At 39.2% G+C, this 27735-nt stretch overlaps 1 protein-coding gene across 1 annotated transcript in view; it reads left to right on the forward strand.

Annotated features, from left to right (window-relative positions):
• Positions 1-27382, forward strand: part of ELOVL6 (ELOVL fatty acid elongase 6) — a 308961-nt gene extending 281579 nt beyond the window's left edge. Inside the window, exon 4 of the mRNA XM_053703541.1 lies at positions 25165-27382. Coding sequence (XP_053559516.1) covers positions 25165-25589 — 425 coding nt within the window. The 3' untranslated portion in view covers positions 25590-27382. The remainder of the gene's footprint in view (positions 1-25164) is intronic.
• The last annotated feature ends 353 nt before the right edge of the window (positions 27383-27735 follow it).

Raw genomic sequence — 27735 nt, forward strand, 5'->3', positions numbered from 1 at the left:
GGATGATATCATTGACAAGCTTAAAGCTCTTAAGCTAGCCAATTCATTTGTTTCTGATGCCGTTGTTCATTTAACCAAACTAACGGCTAAGAACTCAGGTTTTGCTATTCAGGCGCGTAGGGCGCTATGGCTTAAATCCTGGTCAGCTGATGTTACTTCAAAGTCTAAGCTTCTCAACATTCCCTTCAAGGGGCAGACCCTATTCGGGCCTGGACTGAAGGAGATCATTTCTGATATTACTGGAGGAAAAGGTCACGCCCTTCCTCAGGATAGGTCCAACAAATTAAGGACCAAACAGCCTAATTTTCGTGCCTTTCGAAACTTGAAGAGTGGCGCAGCTTCATCTTCCTCTAATACAAAACAAGAGGGAAATTTTGCCCAGTCCAAGCCGGTCTGGAGACCTAACCAGGCTTGGAACAAAGGAAAGCAGGCCAAAAAACCTGCTGCTGCCTCTAAGACAGCATGAAAGATCAGCCCCCGATCCGGTAACGGATCTAGTAGGGGGCAGACTTTCTCTTTTTGGGCTTTTTGGGCGTTGGAAATTGTGTCCTAGGGATATCTTCTGGACTTCAAAGCTTCTTCCCCAAAAGGAAGATTTCATCTCTCACAATTATCTGCAAACCAGAAAAAGAGAGAGGCATTCTTACATTGTGTTCAAGACCTCCTAGTTATGGGAGTGATCCACCCAGTTCCAAAGGAGGAACAGGGGCAAGCCTTCTATTCAAATCTGTTTGTGGTTCCCAAGAAAGAGGGAACCTTCAGACCAATCTTAGATCTCAAGATCCTAAACAAATTTCTCAGGGTCCCATCCTTCAAGATGGAGACTATTCGAACATCCTGCCTATGATCCAGGAGGGTCAATATATGACTACCGTGGACTTAAAGGATGCTTATCTGCACATTCCGATACACAGAGATCATCATCGGTTTCTCAGGTTCGCCTTCCTAGACAGGCATTACCAGTTTGTGGCTCTTCCCTTTGGGTTAACTACGGCACCAAGAATCTTTATGAAGGTTCTGGGGCCACTCCTAGCGGTCCTAAGGCCACGGGGTATAGCAGTAGCCCCTTACCTAAACGACATTCTAATACAGTCGTCGAATTTTCAAATCGCCAGGTCTCATACAGACATTGTTCTGGCATTTCTGAGGTTGCATGGGTGGAAAGTGAACGAAGAAAAAAGTTCTCTATCCCCTCTCACAAGAGTTTCCTTCCTAGGAACTCTGATAGATTCTGTAGAAATGAAGATTTACCTGACAGAGGCCAGGTTGTCAAAACTTCTAAATTCCTGACGTGTTCTTTATTCTACTTCTCGCCCTTCAGTGGCTCAGTGTATGGAAGTAATTGGCTTAATGGTAGCGGCAATGGACATAGTGCCGTTTGCCCGCCTACATCTCAGACCGCTGCAACTCTGCATGCTCAGTCAGTGGAATGGGGATTACACAGATTTGTCCCCTCTACTAAATCTGGATCAAGAGACCAGGGATTCTCTTCTCTGGTGGTTATCTCGGGTCCATCTGTCCAAGGGTATAACCTTCCACAGGCCAGATTGGACAATAGTAATGACCGATGCCAGCCTTCTGGGCTGGGGTGCAGTCTGGAACTCCCTGAAGGCTCAGGGCTTGTGGACTCAGGAGGAGACACTCCTTCCGATAAACATTCTGGAACTAAGAGCGATATTCAATACTCTTCAGGCTTGGCCTCAGCTAGCTGCGGTCAGGTTCATCAGATTTCAGTCGGACAACATCACGACTATAGCCTACATCAACCATCAAGGGGGAACAAGGAGTTCCCTAGCAATGTTGGAGGTTTCAAAAATAATTCTATGGGCAGAGGTTCACTCTTGCCATCTATCAGCTATCCATATCCCAGGAGTAGAGAACTGGGAGGCGGATTTTCTAAGTCGACAGACTTTTCATCCGGGGGAGTGGGAACTCCATCCGGAGGTGTTTGCACAGTTGATTCAACTTTGGGGCAAACCAGAACTGGATCTCATGGCTTCTCGTCAGAACGCCAAGCTTCCTTGTTATGGATCCAGGTCCAGGGATCCCAATGCAGCGCTGATAGATGCTTTAGCAGCGCCTTGGTCTTTCAACCTGGCTTATGTGTTTCCAACGTTTCCTCTGCTCCCTCGTCTGATTGCCAAGATCAAGCAGGAGAGAGCTTCGGTGATTTTGATAGCACCTGCGTGGCCACGCAGGACTTAGTATGCAGATCTGGGGGACATGTCATCCCTTCCACCAAGGACTCTACCGCTGAGGCAGGACCTTCTACTTCAGGGTCCTTTCAACCATCCAAATCTAATTTCTCTGCGTCTGACTGCTTGGAGATTGAACGCTTGATTTTATCAAAACGTGGTTTCTCCGAATCGGTCATTGATACCTTAATTCAGGCTCGAAAGCCTGTCACCAGGAAAATCTATCATAAGATATGGTGTAAATATCTTCATTGGTGTGAATCCAAGGGTTACTCATGGAGTAAAGTCAGGATTCCCAGGATATTATCTTTTCTCCAAGAAGGATTGGAGAAGGGATTGTCAGCTAGTTCCTTAAAGGGACAGATTTCTGCTCTGTCTAATCTTTTGCACAAGCATCTGGCGGATGTTCCAGACGTTCAGGCGTTTTGTCAGGCTTTAGTTAGAATCAAGCCTGTGTTTAAACCTGTTGCTCCGCCATGGAATTTAAATTTAGTTCTTAAAGTTCTTCAAGGGGTTCCGTTTGAACCTCTGCATTCCATAGATATTAAGCTTTTATCTTGGAAAGTTCTGTTTTTGGTAGCTATCTCTTCGGCTCAAAGAGTTTCAGAGTTATCTGCCTTGCAGTGTGATTCCCCTTATCTGATCTTCCATACAGATAAGGTAGTTTTGCGTACCAAACCTGGGTTTCTTCCTAAGGTGGTATCTAATAAGAATATCAATCAGGAGATTGTTGTTCCGTCACTGTGTCCTAATCCTTCTTCAAAGAAGGAACGTCTATTACACAATCTTGACGTGGTTCGTGCTTTAAAGTTTTATTTACAAGCTACTAAAGATTTTCGTCAAACATCTGCATTGTTTGTTGTCTACTCTGGACAGAGGAAAGGCCAAAAGGCTTCAGCAACTTCTCTTTCCTTTTGGTTAAGAAGTATAATACGCTTAGCTTATGAGACTCCTGGCCAGCAGCCTCCTGAAAGAATTACAGCACATTCCACTAGAGCGGTGGCTTCCACATGGGCTTTTAAAAATGAGGCTTCTGTTGATCAGATTTGTAAGGCGGCGACTTGGTCCTCGCTTCATACTTTTTCTAAATTCTACAAATTTGTTACTTTTGCTTCTTCTGAGGCTATTTTTGGGAGAAAGGTCTTACAGGCAGTGGTGCCTTCCGTTTAAGCGCCTGCCTTGTCCCTCCCTTCATCCGTGTCCTATAGCTTTGGTATTGGTATCCCACAAGTAATGGATGAATCCGTGGACTTGGATATACCTTACAAGAGAAAACTAAATTTATGCTTACCTGATAAATTTATTTCTCTTGTGGTGTATCCAGTCCACGGCCCGCCCTGTCATTTTAAGGCAGATGTTTTTTATTTTTAAACTACAGTCACCACTGCACCCTATAGTTTCTCCTTTCTCTTGCTTGTCTTCGGTCGAATGACTGGAGGTGGCAGTTAGGGGAGGAGCTATATAGACAGCTCAGCTCTCCTCTTGCAGCTTCCTGTTGGGAAGGAGAATATCCCACAATTAATGGATGAATCCGTGGACTGGATACACCACAAGAGAAATAAATTTATCAGGTAAGCATAAATTTTGTTTTTTCTGTCTGTAGATTATTAGAGATTAAATTGGAAATTTACCACTTCTGATCACCTTAATATTTTTAACATATAGATGCAAATTCTTGTTTATTTGAAACAGCATGGCATATTCATGTTTTAGTCTTGTTTTAAATAGAGTAATGGTTCACAATATATAAAGTAATGGTTTGAGCAATTGGCATTTTTGAAAAGTCACTTTAGTCATGTCAAATATGTTTATATGTTGGTGGATTTGTATATCTAATGCAGAGGATCCACTGTTCTTAAAGTGATGGTAAACTTTAAATAATCAAATGCCATAAATGTAATCTTTGCCATAAAAAAGTATACAATTTTTTTGTTTTTAATCCATCTGTGAAAGGGTTAAATTAGAGCATACGATAATGCTTCTATTACAATATTATGTCGGCCCACATGGTTAAAATCCTTTTTTATTTTATTTTTTATGACAATTCCAGTGAACATCCAATCAACATGTGTGTCAGTTGACAATTTTGAAGTCCAGCCCCGTTAAAGCCCATAGAAAGCCTATGTAGAGAGTGGGTGGGACTGCTCTATACATCACAGCCCAGCCAAAAGAGGAAATGAAGGGGGGCGGAGAAACAGACAATACCAATTAGGATTATAAATCTTTTATTATAAAATATATATATACTTTAAAAATATAATTTGTGGTTTTTCTTTCAGACAAATATATTTTTTTATTGCAACATTTTTATAGTCTGAAATTTACCATCAATTTAAGAGCTCTGCTAATAATTGCAAATGTATAGTAGACAAGCTTATCATGTCAGAGGGCAGTATGTATTATCATGTATTATCCCTTAAAGACCTTCAGTAGAATAACAGAGTAGCATCTCTCTGCTTCTCCAATCACTACATCCATATTGATTTGTTTGCATTCTCCTGGTTGTAGACAAATTCATATATGTGTATATATTTAATCACTAAATCACTCCCAGTGGCAAACCAGACTCTTAAGTTACAAGACAGTTGGTAGCCTATTGATCTCATTATTAATGGAATACTTAACCAAGGGCAACATTATTACTTTAATTATGGGAAAGGATCAGTAGTGCTAAGTTTGACAAACTCAGGAGCCACAGAGCCAGGGCTCCTAGAATTTTATCTCAGGCTTCTCATTATTTTTTTATTAGTCTATATTTATATAGCCTTGGTAGCTCTTAAAGGGACAGTCTACTCCAGAATTATTGTTGTTTAAAAAGCTAGATAATACCTGTATTACCCATTCCCCAGTTGTGCCCACTTATCTCAGTTATTTTGACAGACATGCATTTTAGCCAATCAGTGCTGACTCTTAATAACTCCACGGGAGTGAGCACATTGTTATCTATAAGACACACATGAACTAGCAGTGTCTGACTGTCAAAATGCACTGAGATAAGAGGTAGTTCATATTAGCATATGAGCCTACCTAGGTTTGGCTTTCCACAAAGAATACCAATAGAACAAAGCACATTTGATGATAAAAGTAAATTAGAAAGTTGTTTAAAATTGCATGTCCTATCTGAATCATGAAAGTTTCATTTTGACTAGACTGTCCCTTTAAGTTTGGTATAAATATGTTAATTCCTGCAACAGTGGATTCTTATGTGTCCCACAGCAGAAGCCCAAGGTGTATAATACTGTATATCTTGTCAAAGGCACATAGAGGTTGTTATTATAGTGAAGATGCTGACAAGTCATAGTCTGTTCTTTTATAAGCTTTAAATGTCTTAATCTCTGTTAAGACTTGATGACTTACAACTGCCCGGATCAATTTTGTACAGCACTATTCTCTAATCACTCCAGTGCATGAGCTCCATTTTTTGTAAAATATCTGAGTTACTGCTTCTCCATTGTAAATATATTGCCAATTGCTTTTTTACCACTGGAGTGTTTTTTGTTTTTTTTATAAATTTCCAAAATATATTAACTTCCCATGTTATACAAGATTCAATACAATATTTATTTAAAAATAGTTGTAATAAATAAATAACAGATTTCATATTCTACATTTTAAAAGCAATGCATAGATTTAAAGGGCCACTAAACAGTAGAATTTGCATAATCAATAAAAATGACAGTTATATTTTTCTTCCTAATGCATCATGTAATCCATTCACAAAATGCATATACGTATATCCTGTGAATCTTGCACATGCTCAGTAGGACCTGGTGCATCAGAAAGTGTGCATGTGAAAAGATTGTGCACATTTAGATAATGGGTGTGAATTGGAAAGTTGTTTAAAATTGTCTGCTCTATCTGATTCATGAAAGTTTCATTTTGACTTGACTGTCCCTTTTAAAACGTTATACTGTTATCTCTGAAGATCTCCCATGCTGATTGGTTGCTGACAATGATGTACTAAGCATTATTTGTAAGAAATTTGCTGACATTGATTTAACTCTTGCACTGGATTTGTGATTGCTCTTGAGAAAGGCGATTTGGTCGCTGAAACACGTTCAGCATTCAAACACTTTCTTTGAGCTTTTATTGTATTCAGTTTTTAATACATTGGAATAAATCCCTTGTATTGATTGTCACTTGGCCCCTTAACTTGGTGGACTTGGACTTCACCTGGAGCTGGTGTAGCTGTCCCCCCATAAGATCTGCCCGTTCCAGACTTTATACATGTGTAATTTGTTTCCAAAGCATGTACAGTATCTCACAAAAGTGAGTACATGCCTCACATTTTTGTGAGACGACAGCCATGCAGACTAATTTGATGCAGTTTGCGGTGTATGGTCTGAGCACTGACAGACTGACCCCCCCCTTCAATCTCTGCATCAATGCTGGCAGCACTCATACGTCTATTTCCCAAAGACAACCTCTGGATATGATGCTGAGCATGTGCACTCAACTTCTTTAGTCAACATGGCGAGGCCTGTTCTGCGTGGAACCTGTCCTGTGAAACCGCTGTATGGTCTTGCACACCGTGCTGCAGCTCAGTTTCAGGGTCTTGGCAATCTTCTTATAGACTGGGCCATCTTTACGTAGAGCAACAATTATTTTTTTCAGCTCCTCAGAGAGTTCTTTGCCATGAGGTGCCATGTTGAACTTCCAGTGACCAGTATGAGAGTGTGAGAGCGATAACACCAAATTTAACACACCTGCTCCCCATTCACACCTGAGACCTTGTAACACTAACGAGCCACATGACACTGGGAGGGAAAATGGCTAATTGGGCCCATTTTGGACATTTCCACTTAGCGGTGTATTCACTTTTGTTGCCAATGGTTTAGACATTAATGGCTATGTGTTGAGTTATTTTGAGGGAACAGCTAATTTAAACTGTTATACAGGCTGTACACAAACTACTTTACATTGTAGCAAAGTGTCATTTCTTTAGTGTTGTCACATGAAAAGATATAATGAAATATTTACAAAAATGTGTGGGGTGTACTCACTTTTGTGAGATATTGTACTTATTCCAATAAGCAGCAAGTACAGGCAGTCCCTGGGTTACAGACATCTGACTTAAGTACAACTCGTACTTACAAATGGCCAGATTACGAGTTTTGCGTTAGAAGCTGTGCGGTGCTAACAAGCAGTTCTTTCACACCGCTCACTTCCCTGCAGCGCTGGTATTACGGGTATTTACAAACCCGGCGTTAAAAGGCAGGAAGTGAGCGTTGAGCAAAATTGTGCTCCTTACCGCACTTCAATGCCGGCGCTGCTTAAGTCAGTGGTGAGCTGGTCATACATGCTCGTGCACGATTTCCCCATAGGGATCAACGGGGAGACCAGGCTGAGAAAAAGTCTAACACCTGCAAAAAAGCAGCGTAAAACTCAGTAATGCAGCCCCATTGATTCCTATGGGGAAATAAAATTTATGTTTACACCTAACACCCTAACATGAACCTCGAGTCTAAACACCCCTAATCTTACACTTATTAACCCCTAATCTGCCGCTCCGGACACCACCGCCACCTGCATTATACTTATTAACCCCTAATCTGCTGCCCCCAACATTGCCGACACCTACATTATTTTTATTAACCCTTAATCTGCCGTCCCCGACATCGTCGCCACCTTCATTATACTTATTAACCCCTAATCTACCGCTCTGGACATCGTCGCCACTATAATAAACATATTAACCCCTAAACCACCGCACTCCCGCCTCACAAACATTAGTTAAATATTATTAACCCCTAATCTGCCGTCCCTAACATCGCCGCCACCTACCTACATTTATTAACCCCTAATCTGCCGCCCCCACTATACTATATGTATTAACCCTTAAACCAAAGTCTAACCCTAACACCCCCTAACTTAAATATAATTACAATAAATCTGAATAAAAAATAATATTATTACCTAAATAATTCCTATTTAAAACTAAATACTTACCTATAAAATAAACCCTAAGCTAGCTACAATATAATAGTTACATTGTTTCTATCTTAGGGGTTTTATTTTTAGGTTAGGGCTTTGGGCCGCAAAAGAGCTAACTGCCCTTTTAAGGGCAATGCCCATCCAAATGCCCTTTTTCAGGGCAATGGGGAGCTTAGGTTTTTTAGTTAGCTTTTTATTTGTGGGGTTAGTTGTGTGGGTGGTGGGTTGTACTGTTGGAGGGTGTTTATTTATTTTTTTACAGGTAAAAGAGCTGATTTCTTTGGGGCAATGCCCCGCAAAAGGCCCTTTTAAGGGCTATTGGTAGTTTAGTTTAGGCTAGGGTTTTTTTTATTTTGGGGGGCTTTTTAATTTTGATAGGGCTATTAGATTAGTTGTAATTAGTTTAAATATCTTGTAATTTGTTTATTATTTTCTGTCATTTAGTGTTGTTTTTTTGTACTTTAGCTAATTGTATTTAATTTAGGGAATTTATTTAATTGTAGTGGTAGGTGTTAGTGTAACTTAGGTTAGGTTTTATTTTACAGGTCAATGTGTCTTTATTTTAGCTAGGTAGTTATTAAATAGTTAATAACTATTTAATAACTATTCTACCTAGTTAAAATAAATACAAACTTGCCTGTAAAATAAAAATAAACCCTAAGCTAGATACAATGTAACTATTAGTATTACGTTTTAAATAGGAATAATGTAGTTAATGATAGGAATTTTATTTAGATTTATTGTAATTATATTTAAGTTAGGGGGTGTTAGGGTTAGGGACAGACTTAGATTTAGGGGTTAATACATTTAATATAGTGGCGGCGATGTTGGGGACGGCAGATTAGGGGTTAATAAATGTAGGTAGGTGGCGGAGATGTTATGGATAGCAGATCAGGGGTTAATATTATTTAACTAGTGTTTGCGAGGCGGGAGTGCAGCGGTTTAGGGGTTAATATGTTTATTATAGTGGCGGCGATGTCTGGAGCGGAAGATTAGGGGTTAAACATTTTATTTTAGTATTTGCAATGCGGGAGGGCCTCGGTTTAGGGGTTAATAGGTAGTTTATGGGTGTTAGTGTACTTTTTAGCACTTTAGTTATGAGTTTTATGCTACAGCGTTGTAGTGTAAAACTCATAACTACTGACTTTAGAATGCGTTACGGATCTTGGAGGTAGAGGGTGTACCGCTCACTTTTTGGCCTCCCAGGACAGACTCGTAATACCTGCGCTATGGAATTTTGCGGTAAGGCCAAAGAAGTGTGCAGTGCCCCTAAACCTGCAAGACTCGTAATAGCAGCGGTAGTGAAAAAGCAGCGTTAGGACCTGTTAACGCTGCTTTTTCAGCCTAACGCAAAACTCGTATTCTAGCCAAAAGAAAATAGAGCTTTATCACCAATCCTTCTTTCCAGGATAACCCAAAATACTCAAAATCCAATTGTCACAAGGACAGAAAGTGATGTGAAATTTTCTGAACAGGGGCACAGATAGCAAAACAAACTTTTCCCTATGCTATCCAAAACTAAAAAAAATGTCTGGCTAGAGTTTCACCTAAAAAATGTGCCTGTTCCAACTTACATACAAATTCATAACCTGGGGACTGCCGTTATTTAAAACTAGTTCAGCTAGAGCTTTAACAATCCGTTTTACAAAATAGAAAGTTTTTATTTAAACTTAAACCGTTAAATCTAGTAGCAATATAAGAACAGCATGCATTTAGTTACAGAAGGTAAATGTCAGTTTACACTTATAAACAGTAATGGATCTATACTGATTAAAGGGACATGAAAACCACTTTTTCTTTTATGATTCAGATAGAGCATGCAATTTAAAACTTTTCAAGTTTTTATTGCTTCATTCTTCTTGTATTTTTTGTTGAAACTAGATAGCCTCATGAGCAGCAAAACACTACTGTAGCTATATTAGGGTTTATTTTAAAGGTAAGTATTTAGTTTTAAATAGGATTAATTTAGTTAATAATAGAAATATTATTTAGATTTATTTAATTAATATTTAAGTTAGGGGGGGCGTTAGGGTTAGACTTAGGTTTAGGGGTTAATAATTTTATTACAGTGACGGCGGTGTAGTGGGGGGCAGGATAGGGGTTAATAGGTTTAATATAGGTTGCGGCGGGTTCAGGGAGCGGCGGTTTAGGGGTTAAACTATTTATTTAGTTGCGGAGAGGTGCGGGATCAGCAGGATAGGGGTTAATAACTTTATTATAGAGGGCGACGGTGTAGGGGGGGCAGGATAGGGGTTACTAGGTATACTGTAGGTGGCAGCGGTGTCCGGGAGCGGCGGTTTAGGGGTTAATACATTTATAAGAGTTGCGGCAGGGTCTAGGAGCGGCGGTTTAGGGGTTAGTAACTTTATTGAGTTGCGGGGGGCTCCGGGGGCGCCGGTATAGGGATAGAACAGTGTAGTTTAGTGTGGGTGCTTAGTGACAGGCTAGCAATAAAGCTGGGAAAAAGCCGAAGGGCAACGAGATCGGATAAGTGATAACTCTCACAGTCCGCTGCTCATCGCCCCGCCGCTTTTTGACAGCTTTTTTTGATAACTTAGGCGAACGTATTCAAGGTCCGCGGCGGCGAAGGTAGGCGAGCTTAGGCGGGCGTATTGGGCCGGCGAAGTCAGAAAAGTAGACGGCTTGATAACTACCCCCCACCAGCTCCTACTGAGCATGTGTAAGAATGCACAAAATATACATATATGCATTTGTGATTGGCTGATGGTTGTCACATGATACAGGAGGAGTGGAAATAGACATAACTGAATTTTTTCAGAAAAAAAATCTACTACTCATTTGAAGTTCAGACTAAGGGGCCGATTTATTAAAGTGCGAGCGGACATGATACAATGTAACGTATCATGTCCGCCGCACATCAATAAATGCCGACAGCATACACTGTCGACATTTATCATTGCACAAGCAGTTCTTGTGAACTGCTTGTGCAATGCCGCCCCCTGCAGATTCGCAGGGGTGTCAATCAGCCCGATCGTTTAGGATCGGGCAGATTGAAGACTGCAGCCTCTTTATAACTGCTGTTTCAGGCGAGCCTGAAGGCTCGCGTCGAAACAAGGGCCATTCAGGCCCTTGTTAAATCTACCCCCATGTGCTGTTGCATTGTCTTGTTATCATGTATTTGTTGATTATTGTATTTACTGGTCTTTTAAGTGCACTGTTAACACATAAAGGTTTTTTTTTTTCGTTTGGGAACTGTTAAACTGATCGCCATATTTAAATGTAGCTTATATATTTAGGGATATATATATAAATGTGTATTTGACTACATCATTTGCAGTTTTTAGCATATTTGCCATTTGTGTGTGTGTAGTTGCTCCAAAATGAATAATATATTTTTCCGGAAAGAGGTTAAATCTTCCCTTACAAGGCAAATTTACCCATAAAAAAATTTCTAACAGTGGTGTCCAACTTAAAGGACCATAATAGTTGAAAAAAGGACATAACCCTATGATACTGTGTGTTTAACACCTACAAAGGGGTTAAACGCACAGTAGAAATGCTTCTTCGGACCCACAGAGCATTGCTAGTTGCAAGTGGAAATCACTTCTGATCCAATCAGCAATGCTAGGTAAACAACAGAGGACTCATTTCTGTAGAGCTGTAAGCTACTGAAGTTGCCGACAACTAAAAATAGTTTACGACTCCATTTTAGTACTAGGTTTTCATTGAAATATTTTGTGTAATGCGTGCAGTTGTGTATGTGTAAGTTAACGTTCCATTAATGCTTCCAACCAATGTTGAGTTTGTTGAAAATCGCACCATAACAAGTTGGTTGCTGCGCTCCTTATCTGTGATCAGCTAGAGAGGGAGGAGTTTAGTGTTTTTTTAGCTAGGTAAAGTGATTTGGTCACCTAATTAATAAAGAATTTAAAGAAAAAAATTTTAAAAGATTTTTTTTTTTAAATTAAGATCAGACTTTTTTTGTATTAATTTGTTGTTAAAATTATTTTTGGTAATATTTAGTGTTGCTCCAGGCATAGGTCTAGTTGGAGTTATGTGCTTGATTATATTTTTATATGTAAGTACATATTGAATATAATTAAGAACATAACTCCAACCTGGCTGTAGCAGAATTAAATATTATATATAAAAGATACATTTAAAAATGGAAAATGCAAACTTTAAAGGGACGTGAAACACCACATTTTTTAACAACTTTCCAATTTACTTCTATTATCTATGTTGCTTTATTCTCTTGGTATTCTTTGTTGAAAAAGCAGCACTGCACTACTGGGGGCTATCTAAATGCATTGGGTAAGCCAGGCATATATGTGCAGCTACCAAACAGCAGCTCCTGAGTCTTCCTATGTATACCTTTCAACAAAGGATATCAAGAGAACAAAACAAATTAGATAATAGAAACAAATGGGGAAAGTTCTTTAAAATCACACGCTCTATCTGAATCCTAAAAGAATGTTTTTTGAGTCTTTAATGACAGCACCCAACAGTGTTTTTACCTGTTTTGCACCTTGAATGGAAACCGGATGTAAAATTTCAATTTTCAGCTTTGCAATTTTTGTTTTGGAAACTCATGCAAGCCCAATTGTGGCTCAATGGAAATGATCCCGGAGTAATGGTGGGTTCCACTTAGGACCAGCAGTGCTCCACGGGTCCAAAGCAGCATTTCTACTGTATGTTTAACCCCTTTGCGGGGGGGGGGGGTAATATGATCCTTACTATAGCAAAAATTGTTTCATTTTAGTTATTTCTCAAGTAGAGACATTAAAAATGTCTTGCCTTCAATTTGTGATGTGGAATAGTGCTTCTTTTAAAGGGAGAGTGAGTATTAAATATTAAATATAAATAGTAAAACAACTTTGCAACACATTTTCTTTATTTTTGTCCCCCTTTCCTATAATTTAATATTCAAATGTAGAGTTTTCCAGTATTGAGGGTTGGCAGTGCACGTGTCAGCGTTCAGAGAGATTGTTAGATAATAAACTGCAAAACAATATATCTTTTGCTTGAAATAAAATGGCTTGCTGTGTGCGCTACATTTATAAGTTCGGAGTGGCTCGTCCAAAACAAGTCAAGTGGTGGTTGCCAGGACTATTGAAAAACAGTGGCAGCAAACAACGTGCTAATGCATTCATTTTTTTACACTACTTGTGGGTTCTTTAATTGCTGGAAAATCTTGTAATTATAAGGAATTTATTTTCTCTTTAAGAGATGTATTTTGCTAAAATAAATGCCTTAAAGCAACAGTTAAAATAGCCAAAATGTTTAATCCGCTAACTATATTTATGTTTTGCTAAACAATGCATTGGACAACAAAGTTCTACATTTATATAAGATTTTTGTCATATTTATAAAGGTAATCTCATGTGCCCTGGTTGGAAAATCTACAGTGTGACTGAGCAACATACTTATTGGGTGGGCTCCTGATTCCCAGTAGTACATGTAGTTTTCAGAGACTTCCCAGATAGAATTCTTCCTTTCTTTGACAACAAGAAATACAGCCCCAATTTTTATCAGGGAAAAAACATTGCTTTCCATTTTTACTCCCTTTAATAACCTCTCACGCAAAATTTTCCTTTCAGGGAAAATATGAAGGGTAATATGACTTTTTTTAGTTGCCTGTAATTTTATTCTGTAATACAAATTATACTTTCTTTCCTAAGACATGGAGAGTCCACGACACCATTACAATTAATAGTGGGATATTCACTCCTGGCCAGCAGGAGGAGGCAAAGAGCACCCCAGCAGAGTGTCACTTCCCTTACCCATAACCCCCAGTCATTCTCTTTGCCTCTGTCAATGGAGGATGTGAAGTTGGTGTCTGAAGATTTTTATTCCTTTTATCGGTACTTTTCCCTGCAAGCAAGGATTGGGGTCTAGCTGTGTCCACGTCAATCTCTTTAGTAAGAGCAGTGGTGGCTTTAAGCAGTTAGAAAGTGGTGATGTTGTCCTTGCTTTGTTTTCTAACATAATTGCTACCCTAGTTATAGAAAGCCAGAGTCGGTTACTCTGTTCTCTCTTTTTCTACAAGTCTCTGTAAGAAGTATGTGTCCTTTCATGCGTTGTGAGCTGTCTTCCTGCCCGACAGCTGGATTTGCAGGTAAGTGCTTTTGTCTTCTAGGTATGTGAGACTTGCACTTGGGATAATTATTTCTGCACTATTATTTTGGGACATATTTAATCCTTTGTGTAGGGTTAACTTTGGGGCAGGATGCAGGCACTTGTGTATGAGACTAAGGGGTTAATAACTTCCCTTACTGTTTTTGGGATGGTAACTCTGGGGCTCAATTTTATGTTTATTAGCTGGCAGTCTAAGAAACTTTCTTAGGTATTTTAAGTTTGGAGATTTCGGATGTTTTTGACAAAATCTTTTTCATTCCGTTTGTATCTGAGGGCTTATAAGAAATGCATGCTTTTTACTCTGCTGTGCAGTTTCTTTTCCTGCCGGTCATGTGACTTCCCACTGTTCCGTTTGAGATTCAGAGCGGAGCGGCGTCATTCCTATGTGTGCTCTCTTCTGTAACAGCTCGTTTGACCGATCTGCAGGGGAGCTTGTCGAATATTGGGTGAAGGTTCAGGTAAGGCATCTCAGGCTGACTGAGGTGTAGAGGCGCATATTTTGTTTTCACGTAATTTTACATTTATCGTTTTTTTGCGTTCTAAAAAAAATTGTTTTCCTTCTTAAAGTGACAGTAGTCATTTTCAAGTTATTTTTTATTCCTTTATTTTTGGGGATTATCTCAAGATATGGACTCTGAACAGGAGTCTGTTTCTCTTGATAAGTGTTTACTGCAAATTTGTTCCTCATGTTTAGCTAGGACGCTTAAGTTTAAAATTTTACAGCCTTCTGAGCCTAATGTCTCTCAGGATGATGCTGTTCAGGATATGCCACAGCTTTCTACTCTAACATTCCAAGCCTCAATGGCTTCACATACAGTGCCCTGCAGTTCCTCTCAGCCTCCTGGAGGCGTGTATTTGCCAATAGATTTTGCAGCACAGATATCTTCTGCTGTATCTGCGGCTTTATCTGCTTTTCCCATGACAGGGAAGCGCAAGAGGAAATCAAAGCATATTTCTGATAGTAAGGTGTCTGTTACATCTTCTTCTGCAATGGTTGACCTCCCCCATAAGTCAGACAAGGAGGATACTTCGGTAGCTTCTGAGAGTGAGATCTCAGATTCTAACAGTATAAATCCTTTGACTGATTCTGGAGAAGTAAACTTCAGATTTAAGCTTGAACACCTTCATTTACTTCTAAAGGAGGTACTGGCTACTTTGGACGACTCTGACTCTTCGGTCTCTGTCAACCCTAAACAATCTAGTAAACTTAATAAATACTATGATGTTCCTTCTTCCGTGGAAGTATTTCCTGTTCCAGACCATGTGTCGGAGATCATATCTCAGGAATGGGATAAGCCAGGGATCATCTTTTCCCCTTCTCCCATTTTCTCCATTCAGGACTCATGGCGCACTGTGCCTAAAGTCTAAGGATCTATTTCTACCTTGGCTAAGACAACCACGATTCCTATAGAGGATAGTTGTTCTTTTAAAGATCCCATGGATAAAAAGCTTGAGGCTTTATTTAAAGAAAATGTATGTTCATCAGGGTTTACAATGGCAACCTGCTGTTTGTATTGCTACAGTAACAAGCGCAGCATCTTATTGGTGTGACACTTTGTCTGAGCTAATTTTAGAGAAGACTTTGTTAGAGGAGATCCAAGGTAGGATCAAGGATCTCAAGCTGGCCAATTCCTTTATCTCTTATGCCAACATGCAAGTCATTAGACTGAGAGCCAAGTTGTCTGGTTTCACTGTTCGAGCCCGCAGGGCTCTGTGGTTAAAGTCTTGATCATCTGATGTTACCTCCAAGTCCAAGCTCCTATCGTTACCTTTCAAGGGCAAGACCCTGTTTGGTCCTGGTCTGGCAGAGATAATTTCTGAAATTACAGGTGGAAAGGGGTCTTTTCTACCACAGGACAAGAAGAATAGCCCTAAGGGACGCCATAATTCTAATGTTCTTCTTAAACAGGGAGAGTCCACAGCTGCATTCATTACTTTTGGGAATACAGAACCTGGCCACCAGGAGGAGGCAAAGACACCCCAGCCAAAGGCTTAAATATGATCAATAACAACAAGCAGGCGAGTAGCACTCTAATAAACAATATAAAGGTGTACAGGTGCTTCCTAGAAAACTGGATATACAAAAACATAGAAAAGGGAGTAGAATCCCCACAATACGGAGTTTCTAAAAGTCTAGGCAAATTCAGCACGACTGTCTAATAAAAAAGCACACTAGAGATTCTTAAGTCAAATATAGAAAACGTTTAATGATAAAATGGTAATCATACATCCAATCATTCAAATCACATACATACAGGGGATCCCATAATAGCGCATGTAAGAACACACTGGCCGAGAGTCAGTCTGGTGCACCAGAAATCTTAGGATTAATTGTCATTCAAAATAAATGCATATTATTTGTAATCCAAAGGGAGAGAGATATCGTCCCCAATTATTCTCAAAGCCAGGCGAATCAAATCTATACCCCTGTTCCTTACATCAATGTAGTACGTTAGAGCTTATTTAAAGGGGGAGCTGTACATCTCCGCGTCTTTTTCACACGTATACCGTGTTACCAAGCCGAGTAAATTATGAATTACAGTTCACATAGGTACCTGTCTTTTTTCACGTGGCCGCTCCTCCCTTACAAGTTGCTCCCATAACGTATCGTCTTCTGAGGTAGATGGAATCAGGCAAAGGATCCGCTGAGTCTTAACGCTCGTTTCACTCCTTTTCTTGAAGCAGCATGGAGCTTCTTCCGGGTGCTGACGTCACGTCAGTAACAGGGCCATTTTATTGGAGATCGGCCCCATGTGGTCTTGCTGCAACTCGTTGAAAAATCTGTCAGTCACTGCGGCTTAGATGCCGGGCATATTAGATACCTTTTTGCAACAAGTTATACACATAATAGTCAGAAAAGTAAGTTCTTAGGAATTGATCTGTATAAATACAATTTGCTGATGCTCACATACCCATTCATTCATAAAATTAAAAAAACGCACACAATCAACAATTTTATTAGTTACATAATATCTTATAAATTCATTAATTATCTATACATATCAAAGTGTCTAATCTATTCGTTTAAGACTTAGTGAATATAATTTATTATATGATTAAATATTTCAAATATGTAAGACTCCCACTTTTTAGAGAGGAGAAGATGCGCAAACAGAGAGAGGGGATTAGCCTAGAAATGAGGCAAATTCTAATTTTTCGTTTAGACCATTGGGAGATAATGTATTTAATTTATGTATCCATTTTGTTTCTTTCCGTAACAGAATATTATCAATATCACCTCCACGCATACTCAATTTAACTGATTCTATTCCGATGAAACAGAGATCATCGATTTTAGACTCGTGAAATTGAGTGAAATGTCTCGCTACTGGGCTATCGATATTGCAATCTTTTATGTCGTCCCTATGTTCTGTAATTCGAGAACGTAGTTCTCTAAAAGTTTTGCCAACATAAAAACTTTTGCAAGAGCAATAGAGTAAATATATTACACCTTTAGTAGAACAGGTAATAAAGGAATTAATTTTGTATGTAGTCCCTGTATTTGTACTGAATATTTTAGTCCTCTGCATGAACTGGCAGCAGACACAATGGCCACACGGAGAGCTACCTACTATTTTTTGAGCATTATGTTCTAGCCAGTTGTATGTTGGAACTTTATTAAATTTACTTCTAACAAGAAGGTCTTTTAAATTGCTAGATCTCCTCGCAGTCATTTGTGGGTAGTCTCCCACATATTGGTGTAATGTTGAATCATTGGTTAATAGATGCCAGTTTCTATTGAGAATGTCTTTCACTTTACTCCAATGAGCATTATATTTTGTTAGAAATCTGATCTTATTTTCTTCAGTCTTATCACTTTTGTTTTTCCCTTTATACAGGAGGTCTTTTCTTTTGATGTTGGGATGCTCTATAGAGTGCTCTCTTTACACATCTTTTTGAATAGCCTCTCTCATGGAATCGAGCCGCCATCTCTTTTGCTTGTGTTCTAAAAGTTTGATCCTCAGAGCATATCCTGCGTAAACGCAGGAATTGCCCATAAGGAATACCTTTTTTCAAATTTTCTGGATGGTGACTCGATCCCAGGAGGAGGCTATTAGTTGCAGTGGATTTACGGAATACTTCTGTCTCTATTTTCCCATCTCTTTTACTAATTTTTAAATCCAAAAAAACAATTGAGTTTAGATCATAATTGCAAGTAAGGAAAATATTGCGATCATTACAATTTAGAAGGGAAATAAATTTAAGCAACTCTTCTTCAGTACCGTCCCATAACAGTAAAATATCGTCTACATATCTTATCCAGAGGGCTACATGTGCCCCAACCAAATCTGCGTGTTCTCCAAAAACAGTCTGGTTCTCCCATCCACCTAGGTGTAAACAAGCATAGGTTGGGGCACATGTAGTCCCTATTACTGTGCCTTGTTTTTGTTTGTAACACTTCCCATCAAAGATGAAAATGTTGTTTTCCAAAACAAATTTCAAAAGGTCAATCACAAACTTAGTATGTTTTTTGTAGCCTAAACCTTGTGTATTTAGAAAGTCTTCACATGTTGTTAGACCAATGGAGTGCGGGATAGATGAATATAAGGATTCAATGTCCAAGAAATCTAAAATCGATGATCTCGGTTTCATCGGAATAGAATCAGTTAAATTGAGTATGCGTGGAGGTGATATTGATAATATTCTGTTACGGAAAGAAACAAAATGGATACATAAATTAAATACATTATCTCCCAATGGTCTAAACGAAAAATTAGAATTTGCCTCATTTCTAGGCTAATCCCCTCTCTCTGTTTGCGCATCTTCTCCTCTCTAAAAAGTGGGATTCTTACATATTTGAAATATTTAATCATATAATAAATTATATTCACTAAGTCTTAAATGAATAGATTAGACACTTTCATATGTATATATAATTAATAAATTTATAAGATATTATGTAACTAATAAAATTGTTGATTGTGTGTGTTTTTTAATTTTATGAATGAATGGGTATGTGAGCATCATCAAATTGTATTTATACAGATCAATTCCTAAGAACTTACTTTTCTGAATATTATGTGTATAACTTGTTGCAAAAAGGTATCTAATATGCCCGGCATCTGAGCCGCAGTGACTGACAGATTTTTCAACGAGTTGCAGCAAGACCACATGGGGCCGATCTCCAATACAATGGCCCTGTTACTGACGTGACGTCAGCACCCGGAAGAAGCTCCATGCTGCTTCAAGAAAAGGAGTGAAACGAGCGTTAAGACTCGTCTGTGTTTTGCAGCATCTATCAGCGGATCCTTTTGCCTGATTCCATCTACCCCAGAAGACGATACGTTATGGGAGCAACTTGTAAGGGAGGAGCGGCCGCGTGAAAAAAGACAGGTACCTATGTGAACTGTAATTCATAATTTACTCGGCTTGGTAACACGGTATACCTGTGAAAAAGACGCGGAGATGTACAGCTCCCCCTTTAAATAAGCTCTAACGTACTACATTGATGTAAGGAACAGGGGTATAGATTTGATTCGCCTGGCTTTGAGAATAATTGGGGACGATATCTCTCTCCCTTTGGATTACAAATAATATGCATTTATTTTGAATGACACTTAATCCTAAAATTTCTGATGCACCAGACTGACTCCCGGCCAGTGTGTTCTTACATGCGCTATTATGGGATCCCCTGTATGTATGTGATTTGAATGATTGGATGTATGATTACCATTTTATCAATAAACATTTTCTATATTTGACTTAAGAATCTCTAGTGTGCTTTTTTATTAGACAGTCGTGCTGAATTTGCCTAGACTTTTAGAAACTCCGTATTGTGGGGTTTCTACTCCCTTTTCTATGTTTTTGTATAACAAAGGCTTAAATACCTCTCCCACTTCCCTAATTCCCCAGTTATTTTTTGCCTTTCATCACAGGTGGTTAGCAGAGAAGTGTAGGAAGATTCAATAGTCTCTTATGGAATGGGCCGCCTCTTGTTCCCACCCGTTTTGCATTCAGTGTCCTCTATAGCTTGGGTATTGTTTTCTCAAAAGTAATGAATGCAGCTGTGGACTCTACCTGTTTAAGAAGAAAAACTTAAATTATGCTTACCTGATAATTTTCTTTTCTTCTGATGGGGAGAGTCCACAGCTCCCTGCCCGCGTTTTTTCTTTGGGGCGGCAGTAGTTTTTCATTTTTTATTCTTCTGGCACCTTTTTCACCCTGATATTTCTCCCACTGTTCCTTGTTCCCTCGGCAGAATGACTGGGGGATGAGGGAAATGGGGGAGGTATTTAAGGCTTTGGCTTGGTTGTCTTTGCCTCCTCCTGGTGGCCAGGTTCTGTATTCCCAAAAGTAATGAATGCAGCTGTGGACTCTCCCCGTCAGAAGAAAAGAAAATGATCAGGTAAGCATAATTTAGGTTTTTCGTTCCTTTCGTAACTTCAAAGGTCAAAAGTCTTCCTCCTTCAAGCTGGAGCAGTCCAAGTCCTCTTGGAGACCCAATCAGTCTTGGAATAAGGGGAAGCAATCAAAGAAGCCTTCATCTGAAGTTAAGTCAGCATGAAGGGCCCGCCCCCCGGTCTGGTAGTGGATCAGGTGGGGGGCAGACTTTCCTTGTTTCGTCAAGCTTGGATACGTGATTTGCCAGACCCTTGGGCTGTGGACATAGTATCTCAGGGTTACAAAATAGAATTCAAGACTTGTCCTCCCAGGGGTAGGTTTCTCCTTTCAAGATTATCTGCAGATCAGAAAAAAAGAGAGGCATTCTTAAAAGGACACTGAACCCAAATTTGTTTCTTTAGTGGTTCAGATAGAGCATGCAATTTTAAGCAATTTTCTAATTTACTCCTATTATCAAAATGTCTTCATTCTCTTGGTATCTTTATTTGAAAAGCAAGAATGTAAGTTTAGATGCCGGCCCATTTTTGGGGAACAACCTGGGTTGTTCTTGCTGATTGGTGGATAAATTCACCCACCAATAAACAAGTGCTTTCCAGGGTCTGAACCAAAAAATTTCTGGCTCCTTATCTTAGATACCTTCTTTTTTCAAATAAAGATAGCAAGAGAACGAAGAAAAATTGATAATCTTCCCTGGTAGTGATTGTTCCAGTCCCAGTCAGGGAACAGGGTCTAGGATTCTATTCAAATCTGTTTGTGGTTCCCCCCCAAAAAAGGGAACTTTTCTACCCATTTTAGACCTGAAATGTCTCAACAAATTTCTCAGGGTACCGTCTTTCAAGATGGAAATCATTCGGTCCATTCTTCCTTTGGTCCAAGAGGGTCAGTTCATGACGACCATAGACCTGAAGGACGCGTATTTTCATGTTCCCATTCACAGGGATCATCACCAGTTCCTGAGATTCGCTTTTCTAGACAAGCACTTTCAATTTGTTGCTCTTCCGTTTGGCCTTGAATTTTCACAAAGGTTCAGGGAGCGCTCTTGGCAGTAGTAAGGTCTCAGGGAAATGCGGTGGCGCCTTACCTGGATGACATCTTGGTTCAGGCGTCATCTTTTCAACTAGCAAACTCTTATACAGAGATCTTGTTGTCTTTTCTACGTTCCCATGGATGGAAAGTGAATCTGGAGAAGAGTTCCCTTGTTCCATCTACAAGGGTGTGTTTCTTAGGGACCATCATAGATTTTCTATCTATGAAGATTGTTCTGTTGGAGGTCAGAAAATCCAAACTTCTCTCTTCTTGCCACTCTCTCCAGTCTTCTGTTGGGCCATCAGTGGCTCAATGCATGGAGGTAATTGGTCTGATGGTCGCTTCCATGGACATCATTCCTTTTGCTCGATTCCATCTGAGAGCTCTACAGTTATGCATGCTCAGGCAATGGAACAGAGACCATTCAGATCTATCTCAGAAGATAGATCTGGATCTGTTAACAAGAGACTCTCTCATGTTGGATTTCTCAGTATCTTCTGGGCACATGCTTCCGGAGACCCTCCTGGGTGATTGTGAGCTGCTAGACTTGGGAGCAATCTGGGGCTAGTTAAAGGCTCAGGGCCTGTGGACTCAGGAGGAGTCTTCTCTCCCCATAAACATCTTGGAGTTAAGAGCGATCTTCAATGCCTTGATGGCTTGGCCTCAGTTGTCTTTAGCCTGGTTTATCAGATTCCAGTTGGACAACATTACCTTGGTGGCTTACATCAACCACCAAGGAGGAAATTGGAGTTCCTTGGCCATGAAGGAGGTAACTCACATTATTCAGTGGGCGGACGCTCATGATTGTCTCCTATCTGCCATCCACATTCCATGAGTGGACAACTGGGAGGCAGATTTTCTGAGCAGACAGACCTTTTATCCCGGGGAGTGTACTCTCCAGGTTAACCCTCAAGCAGGGGGGGTGCCAGAGTTGGATCTGCTGGCTTCTCGTCAGAACGCCAAACTTCCAAGGTATGGTTCAAGGTTAAGAGATCCTCAGGACGCCCTGATAGATGCTCTGGTGGTTCCTTGGGATTTCGGTCTAGCATACATGTTTCCTCCTTTTGCTCTCCTTTCACGATTCATTGCTCGTATCAAACAGGAGAGAGCGTCTGTAATTCTAATAGCTCCTGCATGGCCTCGCAGGATCTGGTTTGCAGACCTGGTGAAGATGTCTTCTCTTCCACCTTGGAGGTTACCTCTGAGGCAGGACCTTCAGTCAGTCAGTAATTGATACTATGCTTCAGGCCAGCAAACCAGTTACTTGTAAAATTTACCATAAGGTATAGCGCAAATACCTATATTGGTGTGAAACAAAGGGCTTCCCTTGGAGTAGGGTCAGGATTCCTAGAATTTTGTCTTTTCTCCAGGAAGGTCTGGAGAAGGGTTTGTCAGTCAGTTCTCTGAAGGGTTAGATTGCTGTACGGTCTATTCTATTACACAAGCGTTTGGTGGATGTACCAGATGTTCAATCTTTCTGTCAGGCCCTGGTCAGAATCAGGCCTGTGTTTAAACATGTTGCTCCTACTTGGAGCTTGAACCTTGTGCTTAAATTTTTGCAGCAGGCTCCGTTTGAGCCAATGCATTCTGTAGATATTAAGTTGTTATCTTGGAAAGTTTTGTTTCTTATTGCTATTTCCTCTGCTCACAGAGTTTCTGAACTCTCGGCTGTGCAGTGTGATTCGCCTTACTTTATTTTTCATGCTGATAAGGCGGTCCTTTGTACTAAGTTAGGATTTCTCCCTAAAGTGATTTTGGATCTAAACATTAATCAGGAAATTGTTGTTCCTTCTCTTGGTCCTAATCCTTCTTCTGATAAAGAACGTCTTTTGCATAACTTGGATGTTGTGCGCCCTGTTAAATTTTACCTACAAGCTACTAAAGATTTTCGCCAATCTTCTGTCCTTTTTGTTTGTTTCATGGAAAGCAGAAGGGTCAGAAGACCTCTTCTACTTCTCTTTCCCTCTGGTTGAGAAGTATTATTTGTTTTGCTTATGAGACTGTTGGACAGCAGCCTCCTGAGAGAATTATGGCTCATTCTAATAGGGCTGTCTCCTCATCCTGGGCTTTCAAGAATGAAGCTTCTGTGGAACAGATTTGCAAGGCAGCTACATGGTCATCTCTGCATACATTTTCTAAATTTTACAAATTTTATACTTTTGTCTCGGCTGAGGCTTCTTGTGGGAGAATGGTTCTTCATGCGGTGGTGCCTTCTGTTTAGGTCCTGCCTTTTTCTCCCTCCCTGTTCATTCGGTGTCCTCTAGCTTGGGTATTGGTTCCCACTAGTAATTGGAATGGCGTTGTGGGCTCTCCATGTCTTAGGAAAGAAAACAAAATGTATGCTTTCCTGATAAACTTTATTTCCGGACATGGAGAGTCTACGACCCCACCCTTAATTAAAACACAAACAAGGTGGTCTCCTTGCAAAATTCCTTATTTATTTGTGTACAAGAGGAACAGGAGCAAACAAAGTCACAACGTTTCGGGGCTGTGCCCCTTAATCACCCTTAATTAAGACAATATTTTTTGTTAAACCACAGGCACCTCTACACCTTTGTGTTGTCTTCTTTTTCCATTTCTCTTCGGCCGAATGACTGGGGGTTATGGGTAAGGGAAGTGACACTTAACAGCTCTGCTGGGGTGCTCTTTGCTGCCTCCTGCTGGCCAGGAGTGATTATCACACTAGTAATTGGAATGGCGTCGTAGACTCTCCATGTCCGGAAAGAAAGAAATTTATCAGGTAAGCATAAATTTAGTTTTTTTTATAATCTTCATGAGCAAATCCTGCTGAGTTTTAGCCACTCCCTCTCAACCATGTGAAACATGACAGCTATATTTAGTAATACTACCTACTACAGAAGCATTTTAATCAGTAGCTGGGTGGTCTCCATATGAATCTGATAGACAAGTGCCAGCAATTACCTGATCCTCTAGCCTGGCAATGATTACCTTATCACTGAGTATATTTATATGCCCCCACCCATCCTCAACAGTAACAACTGCAAATCCTTCTACCAATCAGCACCAATATACATGCTCCTCCTAAATGTTAAGAAAGGCTTACTTAGCCCTTTTTAAATTAATTTTTATTGCAAAGAGACCCGTGTCCCTTTTAATAGTAAGAAATAATTTAAAGTTTACGTAAATTATTAAAATACATAAACATTCTATCTGCATCAGAGGTTTTTTTTTCTTTATAGAAGCTCACTTGCAGGTAAGTAAACAGAATGAATGCTTTACAAATTGTCTAATTATTTAACCAAAAATGAAGTAGCCTAAATCCACAATATATCAAATAGTTCTACAGAATATCCATTAAACGTTTTAAACAGACACAAATTTCAGGATCTTTTGCCTTGAATATAGTGGATGTACTAGGTTCTGATTCATTTGTATAAATAAAACAATGAAGTTGCTGATTGTCTGTAATAATTGAGGACTTTGTTTACTCCTGGTTTATACACATGTGCTGTGCTCTCTATCACTACATCAAATATATTTATCTTATTGTACCAAAATAAATATTTTATTAACTAATTCCCTGTTTTTTTTTTTTCTTTCTTTCTAGGAGACACCATTTTTATTATACTTAGGAAACAGAAACTAATCTTTCTTCACTGGTACCACCACATAACAGTATTGTTGTATTCATGGTACTCTTATAAGGACATGGTGGCTGGGGGTGGTTGGTTTATGACTATGAACTATGGAGTGCATGCTGTTATGTATTCTTACTATGCCTTGCGGGCAGCTGGCTTCAGAGTTTCTCGCAAGTTTGCCATGCTGATTACATTATCGCAGATAACTCAAATGCTCATTGGCTGTGTGGTGAATTACTTGGTTTTCTCCTGGATGCAGCAAGGACAATGTCCATCCCACGTACAAAATATTGTCTGGTCTTCTATCATGTACCTCAGCTATTTTGTGCTCTTCTGTCACTTCTTCTTTGAAGCCTATATCACCAAAACCAGGAAAGCTGCCAAGGCAGACTAATGGTGGTAATCCAAGCCGTCATAGCTCAGGGTCATAAAATATTCAAATACAAACAAAACAGAATTAGGAATAAAACAATTTTAAAGGCACAAAGAAAACCATATCTCAAGCACTTAGACGCGGATTAATGACTGAAAGCAAAGGTGTCATGTATTCTGCACTATGTCAAGGAAATAAAACCTGGATGAGTTCTGATCGGTACCACTCAGTCCCAGTACTACATCATTATTATGGATATTTCTATGGTACAAACTGGTATTTTCCGGTTGTCCCAAATAATACAGACTAAATAGGAAGCCAATTCATTTTTTTTATGAACTGCCATTTTTAAATACTTTGTGGAATAAAATAATTTATGATGGATAGAGGGTATGGTAAGCAAGAAAACAGGAACAAAGAAGACAATGTGTTTCTCTCCAGTAAATTATATATGTATTTGCTTTAGTATTACAAAGATATTGGGCAAAGTTAAGAAAAAGCAACCCGTCTCATAAAGGTTAACCCGTTATGTATGTGCGCAGGTTTGGTTCCTATTAATATGCAAATCAAACCAGTTAGCCAAGATGATTGCTACAGTATTAATGCAAGACTTTTATCATTATACAGTACGTATCTGCTAGATTTTTTGTCTAGTGCAATTCAACCTGGACTCAACAGCTGGAACAGACAACTCGCATATCAAAGCCTCATCGGTCTTCGTTACTACCTGTGGACTAAATAATAGACTTCAAGGAAGGATGAAAAGTTAAAGTAGTTCAAAATAAATAAATTGAAAATAAAAATACTATTGTCTGAAAGTGAAAACAAATTTGATACATATATACAGTATATATTATTATATACTATTACTCTATATATAGATATACTATAGAAAGCCTAAAGCCTAATGTTTTCTATTTTTGTGAACCGTTTTCTTCTCAGATTACTACTGCAGGGCTTTGTGTGTGAGTTATGTTAACGTTAACACTGTGCTTTTATTTTATTTCTTGTATATGCTTTTAAAGCAGTACAGAAATGACTAAAGTGCCCTCTATTGGTACATATGTAGAATGCAACTAACACAATGCTAGGATTTTAATAATTTATTAGTCCTTTGTAGGATTTAACAAATTTAAAGCAACAGTCTTATCTCCAGATTTCTGTACCCTGACTTTTGAAGCAGGTGAAAGGAAGGAATAAAACAAAATATTTCAATAAATCCACAATCCAGAGGTCAAGTTATTTCAAGCCATATACTTCAGAAGATCATAAAATGAGTCCAGAAAAGCCAAATACAATGTGTACAATTTCCTAGCACTTAATGTAATTTGATGTTAAATGTTTAAATGTAGTCTTAATTGTATTCAATAGTTTAATATATTAGCAGATTAGCAGAGCTACAAGGATAAAGCTTAGAGGGGACTATTATGTGCATAAGAATACAGTAACATATACTGTAGTAGTCACAATCATGTAGGAAACTCGCAGTCATCATTGTAGAATCCTGTGGTAGATAGAAGCACATTTCCTGCCTACTTAAAACTGTATTTAATTTATGAAGAAACTAAAACACAAGGGATTTTTTTTTTAGCTTTAATGGTGCTGCCACTCATGCTGCTTTTTTAAATTAATTAGTTTCCTGGTAGAGATGGCAGAGTCTACAACTTAGTGTCTCCATAATGGTAAAAAGAAATGTAATGTTATATGATGCATTTTGTCTTAATAGTCATAATGAGAGAAACAAGGAACACATACAGAACAACTGTAAGAAACAATAACGTTTACATTAAAGTTAATGAAAATCTTAATAATGATTTGTTTCTGCTGCTTGTTGTTGTTTTTTTGGGGGAGGGAGAAGGGGGAGTGTCACTGCAGATTAAAGGGACAGTATACCCGAATTTTTTTTCTCCCCTTTAATTTGTTCCCAATTATCCATTTTAACTGCTGGAGGGTATTAAGGGCCAGATTGCGAGTGGAACATTAACAGTTACACATGAGTGAAAAGGAGTTTATCGTGGGGATTTGCACGGGTCGGATGTATATGTATGTATGTATATATATGTGTATGTGTACATATATATATGCACATAAAAACACAAAATACATATGTACACACATATAGACATATATATAAGTGCATTGGAGCCCTTTTTAGATAAGTAGATGA

The sequence above is a fragment of the Bombina bombina genome, chromosome 2 (assembly GCF_027579735.1).
Source record: "Bombina bombina isolate aBomBom1 chromosome 2, aBomBom1.pri, whole genome shotgun sequence".
Lineage (NCBI taxonomy): Eukaryota > Metazoa > Chordata > Amphibia > Anura > Bombinatoridae > Bombina > Bombina bombina.